At 43.2% G+C, this 22,839-nt stretch overlaps 1 protein-coding gene across 3 annotated transcripts; it reads right to left on the bottom strand.

Annotated features, from left to right (window-relative positions):
• Positions 1-7,401: 7,401 nt before the first annotated feature.
• Positions 7,402-19,617, bottom strand: aebp2 (AE binding protein 2). 3 transcript variants are annotated; one of them, XM_010899636.3, is made up of 8 exons: positions 18,947-19,617; positions 15,285-15,501; positions 14,341-14,448; positions 13,502-13,688; positions 13,157-13,299; positions 12,030-12,097; positions 9,255-9,368; positions 7,402-9,143 (listed from the first exon to the last, which is right to left on the bottom strand). In XM_010899636.3, exons 1-8 carry the CDS (start codon positions 19,456-19,458, stop codon positions 9,125-9,127), a joined length of 1,368 nt encoding a protein of 455 aa, XP_010897938.2. In that variant the 5' UTR covers positions 19,459-19,617; the 3' UTR covers positions 7,402-9,124. The 3 variants fall into 3 exon arrangements, with proteins under 3 accessions (XP_010897938.2, XP_010897939.2, XP_010897940.2); XM_010899637.4 differs by having other exon boundaries at positions 7,402-8,127; XM_010899638.3 differs by having other exon boundaries at positions 13,157-13,281.
• Between the last annotated feature and the right edge of the window lie 3,222 nt (positions 19,618-22,839).

Here is a 22,839-nt window from a genome sequence, read left to right as displayed (position 1 = left end):
GCTATTAATCTTTCCTTAGAACATATATAGACCTATTCACTGTTTTTAGGTCGATTTTTAGTTTAAGGTCGATCCAATCGCATTCGAATTAAGGCACCTTTGTGAAACCGTCAACAACGCTGTGACGGTGGATGGCCACTGGCGCCCGCTGCCTCGGACAGATACATTTCATTTTCTATGAACAGCGTCAGGCGTCGTTGACGGTTGCGCAAAGGTGCCTTCATTCGAATGCGATTGGATCGACCTTTGCATTTTTTTTTTGGCGTCTCTGTATGAAAATAGCGTGCAATCGTATAGCTCCCATCACTGCTACTAAAACGTGTTCAATTTTTCATCCATCTTTTAAAAAGGAGCGCCACTCGCTCGCCACGCTTCCTTTCATTGAAATGATTTGAGACATCGCCCCCATCGCGAATAGTGTGACTGCACCATTACGGTGGAGGTCCACTAGGCATTTTCAATTGAGGGCAGGGCACTGTGGGATACCGAGCGGCCCAAAGCAAGCGTAGGAATCGATGAAAAATAGAGCCACAGGCTATATTATGCAAATGTGAGACGAAACATTAATCGTTCGTATCATTGGATGGAAATACAACTAATACGCGGAAATACATTTGGAATTATATAAAGCTACGTCGTCATCAAATACACAAACAATAGCTACATAGCAAGCTGCTATGACACTATTACCAGTAGCCGCTACAGCAGCTGCTAAATCTCCTATAGGTCTATTTCGATTTTCCTTAACCTAATAATCAGGTATCCTAAATGTGTGGATTTACAAACTATTACAACTACTATGTTGCTGTACTAACTAGCTAGCTGTACAAAAGCTATAGACTCTGGAAGTATATACGTGGAAGTATATAAAAAAAAATAGCCTTTTCTGACTATTTCTAGACTAGCGTTTGAAGTCATTCAATGGCGCAATACATATTATATTAAAAAGAGGACATTCTCCTGATTAAAATGATGCCCCACTTGTACCTTGAAACTTCAATGAGTCACGTACATTATATTTCTTTTTTTCCCGTACAACAACATCACTCATCTTGTTGCGAGTTTAGGTGTTTACTAATGCGGAAGAGTATTAGTAAGTAAACCGGAAACTGCAATGCAGACTCCTAGACAAAAGCGTAAGTTCCTCACTACGCTGGTGCACAGAGTCTATTAAACGTGAACTCCCGGCATTAATACGAAACAAAGTGTACACGCCTACAAGCGGCTAGCGATGAGCGAATCAAGCGAAAAGACAAAAAGCAGGTAGACATCCACCCGTATTCTTTTGATAAAATAAATTCCCGGAAAACGTGTATGGTTTGCCACAAGTCAACTCACAGGCTTTCCTATCGTGCTATCTGTTTAAACAAGCATAACAATTCCATAGGGGTATTCTTAAAGCTAATCTCATCAGCGATCTATGATAACTAAATTAGCAGTTCTACACATCCAACAGTGAGATTTAAGTGAGAATGTTTTTAAGTGCCTTTGAAGACGATAATTATAACACTAACGACTAGAATATAGTGTTGCCTCGCAAGAGGAGGAAACGGTTTGCCACTAAACTGCTGACTTTATTAGCTTAGAATATTTCCCTGTTCCGTGACAACTGTCCCTCACTCGTAACCACCATGTGGTTTCTGCCTTTTTTTTCTTCAATGCAGGCTTTTGTAAACCACTCCAGACATTATCAATGCAGGAGTTCTGGAATAATAAAATGAGTAGGATTCTTACGAAAGAGTAGAACCTGTTCCTGACTAAATCACTTAATACTTTCTGCCAGATTTCATATTTTGAATCCATTTGAAATTGAAGCAAATAAAACGCTACCATGTATTTTAAGATCTTATCTTTTTACTTTTGTTCTTGGTAGAACAGCAAAATTCTTGATTTCGACAGAAGTAGTTACTGCAAAAACTCAGGAAGGGCTAGGTTATAAAAAAAAAGAATTCAAGCCTTCCAAACTCATGACAGGCCACCGAGTTGTTGAATTAAATAGAAATATTTTGGCTAATAAAGAATCCTGTGGAATCCTGTTTTTCAAATGTTTTTTGTTTAAAAACAATTTACAAAAAATAAGCTAATGGCTATGAAAAAAATATTAATAGTATTTTTGTTTATTAGCTTGATCGTACACTAAACAAACCGATAGGGATGATGTCAGAAAGGGCGGTCTAGTCTTGTCAGACTTTAGCGTTCGCATCCACCGAATGTTCCTGATGCTGAGTGAGCTGTGAGCTTGGTGGCCGCTAGGAATTTTGGGCCCCATGACAAAAAATCTAATTGGGCTCCCTCTGCGCAGCTGTAACCAATTTTTTTGGGCCCTTGTCAGTCATGGGCCCTTGGAAATGTCCTAAATTTCCCCCCCCATACGGCGCCCCTGGCTGTGTGATTAATCATAACAGAGCTGTTAGAAATATGTTTATTGGAAAAATCAAGACTATCCCTGTACTGAAGTGTTTTTTGTTTTTTTTACTGAGGTAGGTCCACAGTCATAAATTGGGCATCACAAAATGCAAGGTAACATTTCTTATATACACCGATCAGCCATAACGTTATGACCACCTGCGTAATATTGTGTAGGTCCCACTTTTACGCACAAAACAGCCCTGATCCGCTGAGGCATGGACTCCACTAGACATCTGAAGGTGTGCTGTGGTATCTGGCACTAAGACGTAAGCAGCAGATCCTTTAAGTCCTGTAAGTTTCGAGGTGGGGCCTCCATGGAAAGGGACCTGTTTGTACTGCACATCCCACAGATGCTCAATTGGATTGAGATCTGGGGAATTTGGGGACCAAGTCAACACCTTGAACTCGTTGTGTTCCTCAAAACATTTCTGAACCATTTTTGCTTAGTGGCAGGGCACATTATCCTGCTGAAGAGGCCAATGCCATCAGGGAATACTGTTGCCATGAAAGGGTGCACATGGTCTGCAACAATGATCAGGTAGGTGGTACGTGTCAAAGTAACATCCACAGGAATGGCAGGATCCAAGGATTCCAAGCAGAACATTGCCCAAAGTTTCATACTGTCAGCAACGCACACTCACCCGGCCAGTCACGTGGTGTAAAAGGAACAATGACTCATCAGACCAGGCCACCTTCTTCCATTGCTCTGTGGTCCAGTTCTGATGCTCACATGCCCATTGTAGGCGCTTTTGGCTGTGGGCAGGGGTCAGCAAATCAGATGGCCCTGATCAAAAGTTTAGATACCCTTGAATGTTTGGCCTTCTTACAAATACTCAAGGTGACACACACAGGTGAAAATGGCAATAAAAGGTCAATTTATAAATTGCAATTAATGTCTGTGTATAAATAGTCAATGAGTTTGTTAGCTCTCACATGGATGCACTGAGCAGGCTAGATACTGAGCCACAGGGAGCAGAAAAGAACTGTCAAAAGACCTGCATAACAAGGTAATGGAACTTTATAAAGATGGAAAAGGATATAAAAAGATATATACAAGGCCTTGCAAAAGCCAGTCAGTATTGTTCAATCACTTAAGTGGAAAATTCAGGGGGCCTCTTGACACCAAGCCAAGGTCAAGCAGACAAAGAAAGATTTCAGCCAAAACTGCCAGAAAAAATTTCGGAATACAAAGGAAAACCCACAGGTAACCTCAGGATGAAATACAGGCTGCTCTGGAAAAAGACAATGTGGTTGTTTCAAGGAGCACAATATGACGATACTTGAACATAAATGAGCTGCATGGTCAAGTTGCCAGAAAGAAGCTTTTACTGCACCAGTGCCACAAAAAAGCCTGGTTACAATATGCCTGACAACACACCTCACAGCTTCTGGCACACTTTAACCTGGAGTGATGAGACCAAAATAGAGCTTTATGGTCACAACCATAAACACTATGTTTGGAGAGGGGTCAACAAGGCATATAATGAACAGAATACCATCCCCACTGTGAAGCATGGTGGTGGCTCACTGAATCTTATGAAAATTGAAGGCAAGACTATTGCAGCATGTTATCAGAAAATACTGGCAGACAATTTGCATTCTTCTGCACAAAAGCTGCGCATGGGACAGCCAAAAAACCGAGTAGCCCCCTCACCATTTTTAACAGCCCCCGCATTTACTTGGTCCTGACGCCAGGCCTGCTTTGCATGACCTGAAGGCATTTTACCAAGACGAATGGGCAGCTATACCACCTGGAAGAATTCAGAACCTCATAGACAACTATTACAAAAGACTGCACACTGTCATTGATGCTAAAGGGGGGCAATACACAGTATTAAGAACTAAGGGTATGCAGACTTATAAAAACAGAGGTCAGTTCATTTTTTTCTAGGTTGCCATGTTTTCTTTTATGATTGTGCAATTCTGTTATGACCTACAGTTGAATGTGAATCCCATAAGAAATAAAACATGTGTTTTGCCTGCTCACTCATGTTTTCTTTAGAAATGGTACACATATTAACAATTCTCCAAGGGTATGCAAACTTTTGAGCACAACTGTACATAGATTTTTTGTAAATGTAATATTAAAAATGCCTGTCTCCAACCCCCTTGTAAGATAAATCCTAAATTAGCGACGGTGTAACCATTACACTTTTTGGCATTGTGTTACATTTGAACAGAAACCCAACATTGCACATAACCCTAGAAATACAATCCCGATTGTGAAGCATGATAGTGGCAGCACTTTTGTCAAGCAAAATGTCATGTGGATGATACTCAAAAGGGAACTTAGGATAGAAGGGAAAATGAATGCAGTACTGTACAGGAAAGTCAGTGAGTAAAACATTCTGCCCCAAGAAACCCTGAATTGGATGGAGGTTCATCTTTAAGTATTACTTAAAGCACACAGCCAAAGATACAGTGGAGTGGCTAAGGAATAAAACAAAAGTCAGACCCCCCATTAAACCAGTTAAAAAGAAATGTGGCATGGCTCGAAGATCTTAGTTTTTTAAAACTACTGCTGTAGGTGAGCAAGTAGGCTGAGATCTATCCAACCAATTTGTGTTTTTAATATAAAATGAGTATACTATTTAGTTTCACAATTTAAACCATTCCCCTGAAAGCATAGAATATGGGGAAATTTGAAAAAGTTGAAGAGGGTGTTGACATTCTGTAGCCAGTAGGCAATGAATAATTAAGACATTCTCTAATGTGATTTGTAAACGCATTCACATCATCATGGACAGTAAAGCATGTTTATTGACAGCACCAGTCACAAGCATGCAACTTGTGCTGCAGGCTGACTCTTAGCGGGGTGTTGTTGTTGCGTCCGCAGCATGCTCACTAATCTGCCTAGCAAATCAGTCCCAGATGCCCTGTTGCTGCCCCCGGATTCCTTGCTAATACACAAATTTGTTATGCAGCCTATCAATCACAACAGTCCTGTTCTGACTCACCACACAGACCTGGTACAGTCTGAACGAGCTAGAGGACAGCCCGAGACCTACACTCACAAAGCAGGCATTTGAGATCTCCGTGCCCCTAGTAACTGAGCTGCAGAAATATCCAGAATGTGTATGGAAACATTGCACAGGGAAGCCCAATAACCTTGTCCTGTCGTTGTGCACAGGCATTGCTTTATTTTGACGTCACATTGAACGCTACTTCTCACTACAGCTCTGAGCCAACAACCAGGCCCATAGTGAAGTGTCACAAAAACTGGTCCAGCATGCCACTGCCTGATATCAGAGGCAATTATGCAAGACACCAGGTTTTATTTTCAGTTTTATTCCAAAAGATGTGAGTTGTGATCCCGTTTTATAATGGAACTCTACACACACTCGGGTTGCCATTCAGACAGACTGTGAAACTTGGTCCTGCTGTATCCTTCAACATAATTAACTCGATTGCCTGTGCACACTAACATGCTGAAGTTAGTTAGCCAGACTTACAGCATACTGGAGAGGGGTTAATAATACTGTTCCTTAATTGCCTATTTTCCAGCAGCACAAAGATAACACATAGTGGAGAGAACAAGTATTTGATAACCTGCTGATTTTGCAGGTTTTCCCACTTATAAAGCATGTAGAAGTCAAATTTTTACTGTGTGAGACAGAATCAAAACAAATCCAGAAAAATCACATTGTACTATTTTTAAGTAATTCATTTGCATTTTATTGTATGACATAAGTATTTGATACATCAGAAAAGCAGAACTTAATATTTTGTACAAAAACCTTTGTTTGCAATTACAAAGATCATACGTTTCCTGTAGTTCTTGACCAGGTTTGCACACACTGCAGCAGGGATTTTGGCCCACTCCTCCATACAGACCTTCTCCAGATCGTTCAGGTTTAGGGGCTGTCGCTGGGTAATACAGACTTTCAGCTCCCTCCAAAGATTTCCTATTAGGTTCAGGTCTGGAGACTGGCTAGGCCACTCTAGGACCTTGAGATGCTTCTTATGGAGCCACTCCTTAGTTACCCTTGCTGTGCGTTTCAGGTCGTTGTCATGCTGGAAGACCCAGCCACGACCCATCTTCAATGGTCTTACTCAGGGAAGGAGGTTGTTGGCCCAGATCTTGCGATACATGGCCCCATCCATCCTCCCCTCAATACGGTGCAGTCGTCCTGTCCCCTCAGCAGAAAAGCTTCCCCAAAGAATGATGTTTCCACCTCCATGCTTCACGGTTGGGATGGTGTTCTTGGGGTTGTACTCATCCTTCTTCTTCCTCCAAACACAGCAAGTGGAGTTTAGAACAAAAAGCTCTATTTTTGTCTCATCAGACCACATGACCATCTCCCATTCCTCCTCTGGATCATCCAGACGGTCATTGGCAAACTTCAGACGGGCCTGGACATGCGCTGGCTTGAGCAGGGGGACCTTGCGTGTGCTGCAGGATTTTAATCCATGACGGCGTAGTGTGTTACTAATGGTTTTCTTTGAGACTGTGGTCCCATCTCTCTTCAGGTCATTGACCAGGTCCTGCTCTGTAATTCTGGGCTGATCCCTCACCTTTCTCATGATCATTGATGCCCCACAAGGTGAGATCTTGCATGGAAACCCAGATCGAGGGAGATTGACCGTCATCTTGAACTTCTTCCATTTTCTAATAATTGCGCCAACAATTGTTGCCTTCTCACCAAGCTGCTTGCCTATTGTCCTGCAGCCCATCCCAGCCTTGTGCAGGTCTACAATTTTATCCCTGATGTCCTTACACAGCTCTCTGGTCTTGGCCATTGTGGAGAGGTTGGAGTCTGTTTGATTGAGTGTGTGGAAAGGTGTTTTTTTATACAGGTAATGAGTGGAGAACAGGAGGGCTTCTTAAAGAAAAACTAACACGTCTGTGATAGCCGGAATTCTTACTGGTTGGTAGGTGATCAAATACTTCTCATGCAATAAAATGCTAATTATAAAAAAATCATAATGTGATTTTCTGGATTTTTGTTTTAGATTCCGTCTCTCACAGTTGAAGTGTACCTATGATAAAAATAACAGACCTCTACATGCTTGTAAGTAGGAAAACCTGCAAAATCGGCAGTCTATCAAATACTTGTTCTCCCCACTGTACTTAATACAATCTTGCAACTTAACTATCACTATCAAACAGCGGACCTTAAAATAGCCGCTCTAGTGTCAGACAGAAGCAACAGCAGTTGTTAGGCCTAAATAATACGTAAATAGTAACGTCCATCAAAACTATTTTCTGTATGCATTTTGTACAATTAATAAAGTTTAAAACATCAGCAAAAAAAAATGTGGAGAAAGAATAACACAAACATTACAGTAAAAATCCAAGGTATAAAAATATATTACAAATCTCCTGGAGTATTTACAAAGACACGTAGCTTGGTTTCTACAACATTATCAAGTCACTGTGCTTTTAAGCTTGTAGACTCATCATATTACCACAAACATACAAAAATGATACCCTAAAATGGCTCAAATGTTCAGCACCGAATATATAATACATTCAAGCTATTTTGGGAAACCATTAAAAACGAATTAGAAATTCACTGCATCATTTAAACAAAATCAACATTCAAAGGAAAGTGAAGAGCAGAAAGTAAACTTAGACATGAAGTAGAAAATAAAAGTTGGAGCCAAAAATGAAAACTCTGGTCCTCTCCGGGCCGGACGGAAAGTGGCACGGGTACTTTCTATGTAGTTCCTTTCATCGTCTTTTGACTGGTCCATTATGGTTTCTAGAAAAACATCCTGAAAAGATGGCAGCGTTTTACATTAGTTAACGGGTGTGTATCTAGTGTGCATAAAGCATGTGTGGGGCAGAACAGCCCAGTCGTCTGTCTCATCTATGCATTACTCTACATAACCGGAATAGTTAACATGCCTGAGAAACAAGGGAGGATGTCAATGACTACTTTCAAAACAAAGTAATTCAAACAGAGCCACAGCGGAGACAGGATGGTTGACAGGTTAGATCAGGGTGACTGGTTTATATTAGTCAGCAGGGAGTTTGGGGAATATTAGGATGAGACTATTTAGAGGGGGGGATGAAGACAAAGTATTGGCAAAACTATTATATAACTATTTCGATCAACTAAAACTCCTATTAATAAAAAAATGAATACATTGCCTCCATAAATGGGTGCAGCCAACAGCGACTGGTGCCACCTGGTGGGTAAATCACTACCAGAGCTATTTCTGGAATCGCTCTGCAAATAAAGTATGACATAGCCCCAACAACGACAAATCATACTGTGAGCCTGCTGAATGTCAGGTCTGTCAGGATTACCAGCCGATGGAAGAAAAGGACGAGTGAAAGAGTGCAGGGATGTGTTTTGGAAAATGACAACAGGTTAAGTTATATGCGTGCATGTGCGACTTTTCGCTTTGACTGGTACGGATTTCAAACAAGTTTTAATTGAACAAAAGAGAGTGAAGACATGTTCAAGAGATGCTGTGGGTATCAGAAATGCAAAGCAGCATCACATGTTGGGTCGAGAGAAGGTTAAAATTCTGACAATGCAATCGGAGCTGTATTCTATTACTGTTAGTATTTAGCTGAGTGCTCCATGTTGAACCATGGTCAGTAGAGATGTAGCATTGGTAAGTGTGCATGTACTGGGAAAAACAATGGCTATAGTCACGTTGTCCAAAAGTTACCCAAAGTATGAGTTAGGCGCATAAACACTATTAAGCAAGTCAACGGCCTCACCATTAATGTCACAGGCTAGAAGTGTAGAGCCTTTTCCTAGATGGTTAGTGGCATCCTTGAACCAGTAATGGACAGGATCATTTTAATCCACCCAAACAAGGATTTATTAGAAAATGGGAATTTAAGGACGTTTTCTGGAATTACGCAAACACAACCAATAACACACCTGTATATGTTGGGGTCTAGAAGTACATGTGTGTCCTGCGGAAGTTGGGAGAGGTGGACCACTTTGGTCTTCTGCTGCTGCCGGTCACTCTCATTCACCCACACATCAGGTAGTCTGGAGGAGTCAATGAGACAGCTGAAGAGATTACATTGCTATGGTAGTAGTACATATGAATGCTTCCTACAAATACTAGTCTTTTTATACTGGTTGGTTAGGTGTTAGTGTGAAAAAAAACCCAGCAGAAAACCCTGAAACAATGGGAGAGAACTGATGCCAGTGCCAAGATTCTCTTCAGCTACAGCCACCATTGCGTTCCGTCACCAGGAAAGCACTCTCCATGATCGAACACAGACTCTTAAACACCATCCATATTCAACAGCAAAATTATTTGTTTTCCCTAAATAATTTCAAACCATGGAACACAGTCCCTTTTTAATACAGGAGGTAATTGTGTGAGAGGACATTTGGACAAGCACACATACAAAGACAGAGAGGTGTGAATAAAGGTGTAAAAGACATGATCGCTAAATGGAGGATGTGAGGAAGGAGGTAAGGAAGGAAAGAAAATGTAGGAAACCGAGTGAAAGAATGGAGTAGACATTAAGAAATGAAAAGACAGAACAAAACCCCTGAAACAGGATGAACCTAAAGATGGACAGAGGATTAAAGTACTCTGAGCCTGTTTTAACATTGGCAGCCTCATTGAAGACTTTCACCATTTTAAAGTTGTCAACTGGGTGGGCCTTCCTGTTGTTGTATAGGTTAAGTATCACATTGTTCCCTCCGGGTTATCAGGAGAGAACTGCCAATTATACTGGAAAACATTCCAATAACTACAGGTGGCAGTCAATCAACCATAAATGTCACCTGTTCAAACACACCAGAGATGGCAATACACACCCTTTCACCTTGTTGACCAACTCATAAAAGTATTAGAAAAAGTACAATTTAAAAATGGACAATGGCAATGCCAGTTCTCGCAGACACCATAATGGGAGAAACAAAGAGTCATCTATCATTCTGTATGGATAATCCTAAGTGGACAGAGAGAACACTCTAGAAAAGCACAAAATAAACTCAAGGGAAAGGGAGCAGGTCTCAGCTGTCGCCAGCATGTCTGTTTAATCACAAACACAACGCTTTCGGAACAGATGAGTGTACACAAAGGGTGCTTCTGCCGAGTGCAACGAATGACTGGAACATCTGGAAGACATTCTCTACAGAGCCCAGCGTGGGTGACGCTTGCTTTCACAGAAACACAGCTCCTCGGAGAGACATAAACAACTCTGAACCAAAACACTCTCTCACAGCTTCTGAAACGAGAGCTGCAATACTTTAGCTTCTCTTCTTCATCCGAACAACGCAACCTGACACAACAACAGAAGTTTCGGGGTTGAATCGGATGCATACGCATAGGCAGTATGTAGCGAAAATCTTGTCGGCTCCTATAAATACTGTATTTGACAAGTAACGTCTTGGTGGCATGCAAAATGTGTTGATGGCTGGCATGATGGTAGTGATATGCACAATTTTATTCCTGAAATTGTGCCAAGTGATTGCCAATTTGATGTCTTTAAAGTTCTGCCGACAATGCAATACAACACTCTTCTGAGTGAAAACTCTTGAGTTGTCTGAGCATGAAACATGACGAAAAGATTAAAACAATTTAAAGACAAAAATCGCTATAGAAGCAAAAAAAGGCCAAACACATATTTGCGCCACTTTGATTATGATTCACTTAGAGGTTTACTTTGGAAATACTCCACCGAACCAAGTGTTGTTTTGAATTTGAGCTTGTTTTTTGACCAAGAAAGTCAGTTTTATGTAAGACAAGCACTCTCAGGGGAGAGGTGTTTGGAGACAAGTCAGAGCAGAGTGGAGCTGAAAGCCTATTCCTCTGGTGAGGAGACGAAAAGCAAGAGAGGAGTAGAGCTTCATAAGGCTCCGTCGCAATAGTCTGAAGCGGAGAGAATAATGGCTATGTAAGGACATCTGTTAATTGTCTCAAGTGGCTTCCTCTTCTGTGTCTTTTCTCCTTCAACAAAATTTCCCGGATGACATAGTATGCAACCACGCTAACTAACTACAATACAGGAAGTTCTGAAATGACCCTAGCCGGTTGTGTTAACATCTCTTCTTCCCTGGATTTGAAGGATTATTACTGGGGAGAGAGACAGTGGAGCTCTGCGAGAATCTCTCACTCCCTGAGTCATTAATGCTTTACTCAACTTGGCCACTGATCAAAAGTTAGCCCACGCCAAGTAGAAAGAGAAGTAGAGAGGGGCGGACGAAAGAATTGAAAGAGGATCACAAGGTAGTTCCCATGAGACAGAGAGGCTGATCCAGATCACTGATCCTTTTGAATTGATGAGGCGCTAACCAAGGTATCCTCCTGTGTGCATGTGTTTGAACGTTGGGGCAGTAGGGTGATGTGTGACTCCGAGGGATCTGCCTGCCTTCTGGTCCCCAGCCAGAGATGACTGACTAAACACTGCTAAACGTCCACCTGACATTCACAGAGAGGAAAAAGGAAGGTAAGATAGATGGGACGGTGGAGGAAAGAAAGAGCAAAAGATGGTGGAGGAGAGAGTTGTTTTAATGATGTTCTGTGGTGAATTATTTAATGTTATCTAATATGCTTGAGCAATGTGTACATGACAGCAATATAGTAATTTAAATCCAATTAAGAGAAAGACAGGGTGGAGAAAAGAGAAAAAGAGGGTGGAGGAAAGAACGAGGAGAGGGTGAAGGAGTGGGTAGTGGCGAGCTTCTCACATGTCCTCTGGAGTCCAGTGGAGTAGGACTTTCACCTTCCCAGAATCCTCCTTCCTCCTGGCTATTACCTGGAGACAGAAGAGGTAAGCGTTTACCCAGTACCAGACACACATCGGCCAAACATTACAAACCTACCACTCGGTAATGCGTTTATAAAAAAATAAAAAATAAATACACACACAGAATCAACCATAAAAATAATCCATAACAGGCTTTTGGAGCCACTAACCAAGGAAATCAGACCAATGCTCGCTGTGGATGACCCAGCAATCATTTCCATGGGAATTCGGGACTATTGTCACGGCAGGCAGAGGAGTTCATAACACATCCTGCCATGCATACCTTTCCTTACCAAAACACCCGACATTGACAGGTTTGTCAGTAACTTAGGAGTCAGCTCACAACTTTCTTCCTCTCTGCCAGACTAACGCTGTTAAGCGATTGAAGACCATGGTCCGGCTGCATTCCACAGCGCTAGCGTGTGACCCTTGACCCAAGGTGAAGACGAGGAATGCTCTCCGTCATTAGAAACAGCACACGCGGCACTCGCAAGCAACCCGTCGCAGTGTGAAAAGCGGTCCAGCGCTAGATTCCCCCACATTCTCTTCCACTGTCTTTTTTTGCTTACAGTGTTAGTTTAAACAAGGCCTGCTGGGTCCGTCAGTCACGCTACTGGTAAACGCTCTCTCCGACAGAGGGGTTGGGGGGGCTCGTTTTCAAGCGGCTCCAAAAACAACAGGCCCGGCTGTGCGTCAGAGCCTGGGTGTTTGTGCACCCCTCTCTCTCGGGAGGGTTTCTTGGCAGTTCCTTTATTAGCCGTTTAATTAAAGGAGCATGGGAGTCGAGTGTTTATCCGTGGCTGCAGCGGGGGTCTTTACGCTGCATGCCGCCAACTGGTGGGAACTGGTCTGAACAGCTGGACCAGCGTGGGTCTGCGGCGCCCTCTCCTGTATCAACGGGGGAATTACAGCATTGCTGCTTCACTTGCCCTGCTCCGCAAAACACTGCCATGTGTGTGTACTGCTAACCATGTCGGGTTTGCACAAGTGTGGGTGGGTTTGTATAGACGATTGTGTGTGTGTGTGTATTGACCACGCTCTCCTTCTCTGAGTGTATCCTCTACTAACCGTGCTGTGAAACACCACACTGTGTCCGTTTCCCAGGCTCTCTATATGGGTAGCCAGGTTGAGACAGATGGCCCGGTGGCGGATGGCATCCATGGTTTGTGCGTCAAAGAAGTCGTGTGGTCGTGCTGGAGGGACAGAACAAACTGGGGTGAGAGAGGGGGAGCGTTAACTGGGGTTCACAGGTCAGAGGGGATTAGCCAAAATGATGGACCTGACCCTCGCAGCTATTCATGGTCTAAACTTTTCCAAGAACCCCACTGGTTAAAAGGACAGAATTGAATGGCAGGTAACCTGATCACTGAGTCCAAGACTGAGATGGCAGGTGCGTGTTTCTCGGATACGTACGTAAAGACCTCCGACGTTTGTTCTTGAGCTTCCGTCTCTTGTTAAGCCCCGCCTTTGACGGTGACTCCTCTTTTAGCTTGCCCTGATTGGCCAGTTTGTTGGCGCCCTGCGAGCTGAAGTGGGTGGGGACGTGGCGCGCCAGCCCCCCCTGAGAGGCAAACGTGGCGTTGCAACCTCCCACCACACACTGATAAACAGAGAGAAGAGACAAACAGAGGTGAGGGCGGAGAGGGGAAACCATGGGTTATCTTCTTCAGGACAATACAAAGCTGCGGGCGGAGTCCTCAAAGCAGCAATCAAAGTATCTACTTCAGAGCCCTCCTGAAGGCCTGAGTTTGGAAACATTGAGTAGAAGCCGTCAAACATTCAACGTAACACCAACGTATGCCCTGTGTAGCTCAGTTGTAAGAGCATGACACTGGGTGTGTTTGTGGGGGGGTTTATTTAAATAAGTACTGCTGCCCACCCATTACTGAAGAGCTAGCGCCCCGTTGGTCTTCTCCAAGCCTAATCTATAAACTGACTAATAACTAGTTGGATGATAAGCTAAGTCATGTAGGTCACAACTGGGGATGCTAGAACTGCAGGAACACGGTTAGCCTGCCCTGATGTAAATGAAGATGTAAATGTATTCAAGTTGGACAGGAAAGTGCGTGACAGAGGCCATTGTGCAAGCTTTTGTATGACATCCAAGGCCAGAAATTATCCGGGGCATAGTGTAACGTATGCATTTGCAGCAAAGCTGTATTAAGCAAAGACGCAGAGCGTGTCAGGGAAAAAAATAGTGGGTGTGAGGGTGTCAAAACTAAACCGCTTGCAGAACAAAGGCGTTTTCTCACCTTGAAGGGTTTGTCTCCACTGTGGGACAGCATATGTCTTTGGAGCCAGCTCTGACTGGTAGATGGGGTGTTGTATACTTTGCAGCCCTTCCAGAGACAGACGAAGACCTGGAGAGATAAAGACCGATGCTAATACCCACACATGACCATTACCCAAGACACGCCTAAAACAGGAGGAAGGCTAATGTCCTCTGTACCTTCACAGAACAGTGGGACATTTCATTCTGTAAAATGAATGACAAACCGTTTGGTTCTTGAAGGGCCTAGAAAACCAATCCACTATACTCGGTCCCCCCCAGCTTAAGATCCAAGCAAGATAAAACATCAAGGAGTCTTTTTTGTTTTATCCAGCTGGAGACCATAATCTACAGCAGTGCTTTTCATCTGGAGTTGATTTATTACAGGATGTTTAGATGATCTTTAACATGGAAAGGAGAACATATTTTCTACTTCTAGAGAGCAAGCAGGATTGGGAAAAGGTGAAAAATGTGGAGTAGGAAGACAAAGGAGAAGGTAAAGAAGGAGTTAAAGGAGCAGGAAATAAGGAAGAGGAGAATGTGAAGATATACGAGATTGAGATTAAGGAAAAGGAGGAGATGAAAGACGAGAGAGGGAGGAGTAGTAAGAAATTAGGAGTAAGGTGGCGGAGAAGGAATAGATGGAGACGATGGAGTCGGAATAGATAAGACATGAAGGATGAGGAGGGGAAGTCAGCAAGGGGGAGATGAAAGACATGGGGAAAGAAAATATGGGGATGATAGAGATTACGAAGGAAAAGAAAATACAGAAAAACCCCACGTAGGAAAAGAATATAGAGGAAAATAAGGACATGAATGAAGACCAGAAGCCATACGAAGAGAAGATGAAAGAAGAGAGAACTGGATGAAGAAGTGTTCGGCAGAAGGCTGAAAACATGGCGAAACTGTCAGAAAGCAGCAACACACCCCTCCTCGCTGTCCATCCACGTGCACTCCCCGGATGTGCTCGGCCAGGTCTGGGCTGGTGGTGAAGAGGAGTTGGCACTGGTCCCAGCAGCAGGTGTACGCCACGCCCTTCCCCCCCGAAGGCGTGGCGCTGCCTGGGCCATGCCCGTTCATCATAGCAGGGGTGGAGCGCCCGCTGGATGCAGTGCTCTCCATGTCCATCAAAGTACTGCTGACACTGACAAGAGAGACAAAGATTTCAATACCATAACAGAGGGGTTTGTCCCTTGTCGCGTATGACGTTTCTATAAGAGCACTAAGACTCCCAAGAGGAACACGCACACGCCTTGTAAGACTGCCTGACTCCAGCTGCTCCCCGCTCTGTTTCTGAGGTGCTCTCTGCCAGTAAGAGAACAAAAGTTACATTGAGGCCATGCAGCTGCCCAAACAGCAGGACACAACTACTTCCAGCAGACCTTTCTCTTCTTTCTTACCACGGCCTCACAATGCCACATGCCAGGATCGGACGGGGTGGGGGTGGGCTTTCCCCTTCAGCTGCTGTAACACTGATTGGGATTATTATGACCCTTGTGTGTGTTCAGGTTTCTTAACTAGGTAACAGGGACAAAAATGTCCCCAAACTGTAGTGAAATGAGAAAAATGTATGGGGAACGGTTTCCTGTCCCCAATTTGAAAAGGAGGGACATCACTGTTCATGGCAAACACAAAAATTAAGGATAGAATTAGGGTTGGGCATTAGTTGCTAGGGTTACGCATTAGGGTTAGGTTACGTTCAGGCATACATTCAAGGTTAATATTTTCGGGTTAGGCTGAAGTTAGAGTAAGGTTTAGAGTAGAAGCAGAAATATAAAAAGTCAACGCACTCCTGTTAAAATGCCAGGATTTGTTATGTAAAAGAATGAGACAAAGATAAATCATGTCAGAATTTTTTCCACTTTTAAATCGGACCTATAATGTGAACAATTCAAATGAAAAAAATTGAAATCTTAGAATAATGAAAAATAAAAAAATACAATAACCTGGTTGCATAAGTGTGCACACCCTCTTATTAATGGGATGTGGCTGTGTTCAGAATTAACCAATCACATTCAAACTCATATATATATATATATACACTCAAATATTAGTCATTACACATCTGTAATGACTAATATAAATAATACAAATAAAGTTCAGCTGTTCTAGTAGGATTTTCCTGATTTCCTTAGTTGCATCTCAGAGCAAAAGCCATGATCCGCAGAGAGCTTCCAAAGCATCAGAGGGATCTCATTGTTTAAAGATATCAGTAAGGAGAAGGGTACAAAATAATTTCCAAAGCATTAGATATACCATGGAACACATGGTATATCACATCAAGTGGAGAAAATATGGCACAACAGAGACATAATCAAGAACAGGACATCCCAAATTGATGAAAATACAAGAAAAACTGGTCAGGGAGGTTTACAAGAGGCCTACAGCAACATTAAAGGAACTGCAGGAATGTCTGGCAAGTACTGGCTGTGTGTTACATGTGACAATCTCCCGTATTCTTCATATGAATTGGCTATGGGATAGGGTGGCAAGACGGAAGCCTTTTCTTATAAAGAAAAACATTCAAGCCTGGCTGAAGTTTGCAAAAACAAGTCCCCCAAAAGCACGTGGGAAAATGTGTTATGGTCTGATGAAACCAAGGTTGAACTTTTTGGCCATAATTCCAAAAGCTATGTTTGGCGCAAAAACAACCCTGCACATCACCCAAAGAGCACCATACCCAGAGTGAAGCATGGTGGTGGCAGCATCATGCTTTGGGGGTTTTCTTCAGCCGGAATCGGGGCCTTAGTCAGGGTGGAGGGAATTATGATCAGTTCCAGAATACTAGGCAATTTTGGCACAAAACCTTAAGGCGTACGTTAGAAAGATGAAGTTCACCTTTCAGCACGACAACGACCCAAAGCACACATCCAATTCCACAAAAGCATGGCTTCACCAGAAGATTAACATCTTCAGCCAGAGCCCAGACTTGAATCCAATTGAACATCTGTGGGGTGATCTGAAGAGGGCTGTGCACAGGAGATGTCCTCGCAATCTGACAGATTTGGAACGGTTTTGCAAAGAAGAGTGGACGCATGTGCGTCTATAATCAATGAAAGCAAATTTGTTGGTTTCTTGCTGTGTGGCACTTGATAAACAAGTATTCAAATGAATCAGTTAAATTATGCTTGAAGTTTTTCATTAATTTATTTTAAGAAATGCAATCCTAGAGAAACTGTACTTCTTATTTTTGTTCCCCATTTTCTCTATTTAACCTCAGAGGCAGTGGTTTAAAAAGTGGGGGTAACAAGTTTGAAACAACAGTAGAAAATGTATTATTTGTATGTAATATACTGTACATATCCACCATCTGCATTGTATATTTTTTCCTGATTGATCTGGTTTTATAACTTTGCCCAAGAGTTTTGAAACAAATTAACATCTGAAAAACATTGTAATGATTGTTGTTTGGTGGAGAATCACATCCATAGACTCACTGCTTTGAATCATTGATTTGGTGTAGTAATTGAGCTGTAGTTTCTTTAATACTGGAATATGGCCATAAGTGAATACACTCCTACTGATTTCAAACAGGTTTTATGTGATTCTCTTTTGCTTCCATTTTATCATTCTCACACAGTGGAAGTTCCAACTTGAGCATTTCAGGTTGTCATCATGGGGAATTCATGGTGAGTTTCTAAATATCTCAGTATGTGATTCACTTAGTATGTGAGCGAATGTGAACCTGCATGTGTGCATTATGGACAACAAAGGCATCCTGTAACTGTAGTCACCCAGCCGAACCCGCTAAAATGAGATTGTGTTTTGTGGTAAGATGACCCACTTGGGGGAAGTTGTTCAGTGCCCAAACAACAGAAATATATGAAAGCTGGTGCCTCAAGGGCTATGTTTAAACAATGCAGCCCAATTCTGATCTTTGTTTGCTCTTTTGAGCCATCGGATCAACTCTTCTAGAAATAAAAGATCAGAATTGGGATGCCTGTGTAACTGCAGTGTAGGATGGCTGGGTATTTTGATTCTTTTGTCTTAGTGTTTCACTAGTGATATTACTGAAAAGACACAAAAGTGTGTTCTTTAAACGAAATACCAGCATGGAAGATCTGATCAAGCGCACTTCGTTTTCGATAATCGATTAGCTATTCTGTGAAATGGTCATATTGCCGGTGTTTTTCGGTTGACTTGTAAACGGGGATTTGTACCCGCCACGTTTTGATTAACAATGAGCATCGTCGTGGCCATACGAACAATATGTCCAGATGCGGGGGTGCGTGGAATATTGAACCAGTCCAATGAAACCTAAAGACAAACCTCTGAGTTGGGAGGCCTATTCAACTACTTATAAAACTATACATGTACCCACATCAAACCTTCCTCTGTTATCAGCTGTCCATAAAGCATAATTGCGCATTGGGTGTGGATACATCATAGTAAGAAATGAACCCCATTGTCTTACTAGTGCGGTTGTAGAAAAGACAAAGAATATGTGGAGATCACACGAAGTACCAAAGGCCTAGGTGCAAGGATAGTATATCAAGTGCAACTTGTAACAATGTAGCCTGAAAACAAGATTTGTATCTACGTTTGAGTGCCTGACAACATTTGGTTGGTTACATTAGCAATCCACAGACCTGTCTTCCGAATCCATTCGACTGAGAGGTTCTCCGTCTGAGGATGATATCTCGACACTGGCCCTTCTTTTGATACCATGGTCGGTTTTCTCCGTGGAGTCGTCGCTTTTGGTCTTGTCGGAGCTAGGAGGCGAGGACACGCTCTCCTCTCTTTGTTCTTGTTTCGGTTCCAGCGTGCTTTCCCCGGGCTTAGTACTGTTCACCGTGCTTCCCTTCACGGGACTTTTAACCGGTTCAGACATCTCAGACCCCAGTTCTTCTACTTTGTTATCGCTTTTCGTGATTAAAACCGAATCTTTAGCGACTTCTGGTGAGGATGAAGGATTTTCCTCGTTGCCGTCTCCGTTGCTCACGTCCATTTCTGCACCGTTCTCGTTGTTAACCGGTTCCTGTTTTTTAGAGTCTGTAAGGCCCTGTCCAATATTGCCGATGTCTTCCGTGTCCAACGCTTCATTATTGTCGACTGCCGGTGTGGATTCTTGTTCCGTGCCCTCGGTTGTAACTGCAGCCATCTTCGAAGCGCTTAGGAGGCTGTTTTATGGTGTAGGCTACCCCACGAAGTTGAGCCCGTGCGGTTCTTCCTCCGAATCGCGAGCGCGGCTTTACCTCGGGGGTTGAACGGGGACTCTAGGGGAGGAGGCAAAACTCTGACGTAGTCCCCCGCATTGTGGACCTTTCCACGTGTTTCAGAAAACAGCATTGGCCCTGACATTTGTTACTGTAAATTGCCACACGCACACCACGATTTTTCCAACACGTTTTATTAATAATTCCATACAATTCTTCCCACAATACCTGGGCTTTATTGTTCAAGTAATTCACCCTCATATCCTTCCAAATACTCAGCTGTGAAAGTGCCGTAGGAGAACAACCTAACATAAAAAATGTAAGACAAGTTTTCTATGTAATTATAAAATCACGAATGCTAAACATTTCTACTGATAAAAGACATTGTTTGAGCAGTTGCAAAAAGTGTTGCAAATTCAAAGACACAACTTGATAACAGAAAATTGTTAAAAAAAAAAAAACTTGGTATGTTAGTAGTTCTGAGGCTCTCAGATCCTCTGGAAGGCCGTTTAAAAATTCCAGGACAGAAGTGTCTAGAAGCAGTCCCAACAAAAGTTTGGGTTCTGACCTTTGGAACGGCTAAAAGGACAGTGCCAAGGGATGTGAGGGGCCAATTGGTAACATTCTGTACCTTAAAATCATATCCAACTCAGCAAGTGCTTTTAAAAATATGAAGCTAACAGGCAACATGCCTTTAAATTATCCATTTGTACTCTGCTTCAGATCTTTGTTGACACTTATGCTGCTGCATTCTGATATAATTGGAGTTGGCTAGCGTATTTGGGGAAGACCATTTAAGGAGAGCATTGCAGGACTCAATCCTGCATTTAGCATTGGCCTGGCATAGAAACAAAGGCACTTTGCCAATGTTTCAAAGAGGATAAAAAGCATAATCAAATGTGTTAATCTGTCCAGAAAAAGATTTACACGACTGTATCAAAAGGCTTCGGTATAGGCTTTGCCATTCAAGATTTAAGTCTTCAGTCTGGTGCATCGCTGGAACATCTTCCCAGACTGACTCATTTAGTTAATGAACATGGAACAGGGTGGGGGTCTGGGTAGGAGGGGGTCTATGTAGGAGGCATAGAGCTCAATACTATGATGAATGGACTCAATAACAAAGGATATGATACTTCTGTTGATGTTTGGCAAAATGACAGAAGAGGGAGGGGGAAGAGATGAAGTTGAAAGAGCAGGAACGGTGTAAAGCGGAGAAAGATCTGACCTTTGATTGTCTCTGTTGTGTGACAGCAGCACTGGTAACCAGAGTAGAGATCAGCATTTACCATGTTGAGGTGTTTGCCTGGCCAGACTTCCAGTCCCCTCATTCACAATTAAGGTCCTTGCATTTTGTCACTAACCAGGTTTCCATTTCTAACCGTTTAATGCAGATTTGTCACATGATGCATATCAGTGTTTTATGTCTGTATCATCTGAGCTACACTGGGCCTCTATGATTTGCTTCTATAATTCAATATTTGTCTGATATTAGACAAAAATTATTGTACATACATTTTAGTCATTAAGCAGACACTTTTATACCAGATCTATTATGGTTAAATGTCTAGCTCATGGACAGAATGAGAGCTTTTTCATCTTCCACTGGCTCAAGGATTTGAACAAGCAATCTTCTGGTTCCTGGTCTGACTGTCAAATTGTTATGCTACAATATCTGTCAGCTATTTCACCTTGTTCTATCCATAATAATCACATCAAGTAATCCTATCAGTGAGATGTTGGTTAGACCAATGTGGGCATCTTCAACCAGTCAGTTTTAATGAAAACACACCAAAGGGTTCTGGAGAGGAGAATACGGCCGATAGTAGAACCTCGGATTCAGGAGGAACAGTGTGGTTTTTGTCCAGGCCGTGGAACACTGGGCCAGCTCTATACCCTCTACGGGGTGTTGGAGGGTTCATGGGAGTTTGCCCAACCAATCCACATGTGTTTTGTGGATTTGGAGAAGGCATTTGACTGTGTCCCTCGCGACATCCTGTGGAGAGTGCTTCGGGAATATGGGGTCCTGGGTCCTTTGCTAAGGGCTGTCAGGTCCCTGTATGACCGAAGCAGGAGCTTGGTCCGCATTGCCGGCAGTAAGTCCGACTTGTTCCCTATGCATGTTGGACTCCGGCAGGGTTGCCCTTTGTTGCCTGTTCTGTTCGTAATTTTTATGGACAGAATTTCTAGGCGCAGCCAGGGGCCGGAGGGTGTCAGGTTTGGGGACCACACGATTTCGTCTCTGCTCTTTGTGGATGATGTTGTCGTGTTGGCCCCTTCAAGCCAGGACCTTCAGCATGCACTGGGACGGTTTGCAGCCGAGTGTGAAGCAGTGGGGATGAGAATCAGTACCTCCAAATCCGAGGCCATGGTCCTCAATCGAAAAAGGGTGGCTTGCCCACTTCAGGTTGGTGGAGAGTGCCTGCCTCAAGTGGAGGAGTTTAAGTATCTGGGGGTCTTGTTCGCGAGTGAGGGAAGGATGGAATGGGAGATTGACAGACAGATCGGTGCAGCTTCTGCAGTAATGAGGTCGATGTATTGGTCTGTCGTGGTGAAGAAAGAGCTGAGCCGCAAGGCAAAGCTCTCGATTTACCAGTCAATCTACGTTCCTACTCTCACCTATGGTCATGAGCTTTGGGTCATGACCGAAAGGACAAGATCCCGGATACAGGCAGCCGAAATGAGCTTTCTCCGCAGGGTGGCTGGGCAATCCCTTAGAGATAGGGTGAGAAGCTCGGTCACCCGGGAGGAGCTCAGAGTAGAGCCACTGCTCCTCCACATCGAGAGGGGTCAGCTGAGGTGGCTTGGGCATCTGTTTTGGATGCCTCCGGAACGCCTTCCTGGGAAGGTGTTCCAGTCCCGTCCCACCGTGAGGAGACCCCGGGGAAGACCTAGGACACGCTGGAGGGACTATGTCTCCCGGCTGGCCTGGGAACGCCTCGGTGTCCCCCCGGAAGAGCTGGAGGAAGTGTCTGGGGAGAGGGATGTCTGGGCATCTCTGCTTAGACTGCTGCCCCCGCGACCCGGCCCCGGATAAGCGGTAGATGATGGATGGACACCAATGGTGGGATTATTCAGCTAAATTCTTCATGCAGAATTTAGAATACTTGCATAAAGCTCTTTTGCCAATTGGATGGAAACCTCTTCACCAAAATAACAACTTTTACTTTTATAAGTAAAACAAAATTATATTTGTTACGTGATAAAACCAAAATACCAGGACGCATTGTTATAGCAGGAAGCATTGCAACCATTCTTCTCCATAGATTTTTCACAAAGATACTTTATCTTAACAGCATTACAACAGAACCCCACTGCAGAAACAGTTG

Source organism: Esox lucius, chromosome 23 (assembly GCF_011004845.1).
Source record: "Esox lucius isolate fEsoLuc1 chromosome 23, fEsoLuc1.pri, whole genome shotgun sequence".
In the NCBI taxonomy this organism is placed as follows: domain Eukaryota; kingdom Metazoa; phylum Chordata; class Actinopteri; order Esociformes; family Esocidae; genus Esox; species Esox lucius.
This window is presented reverse-complemented; position numbering and strand designations above follow the sequence as displayed.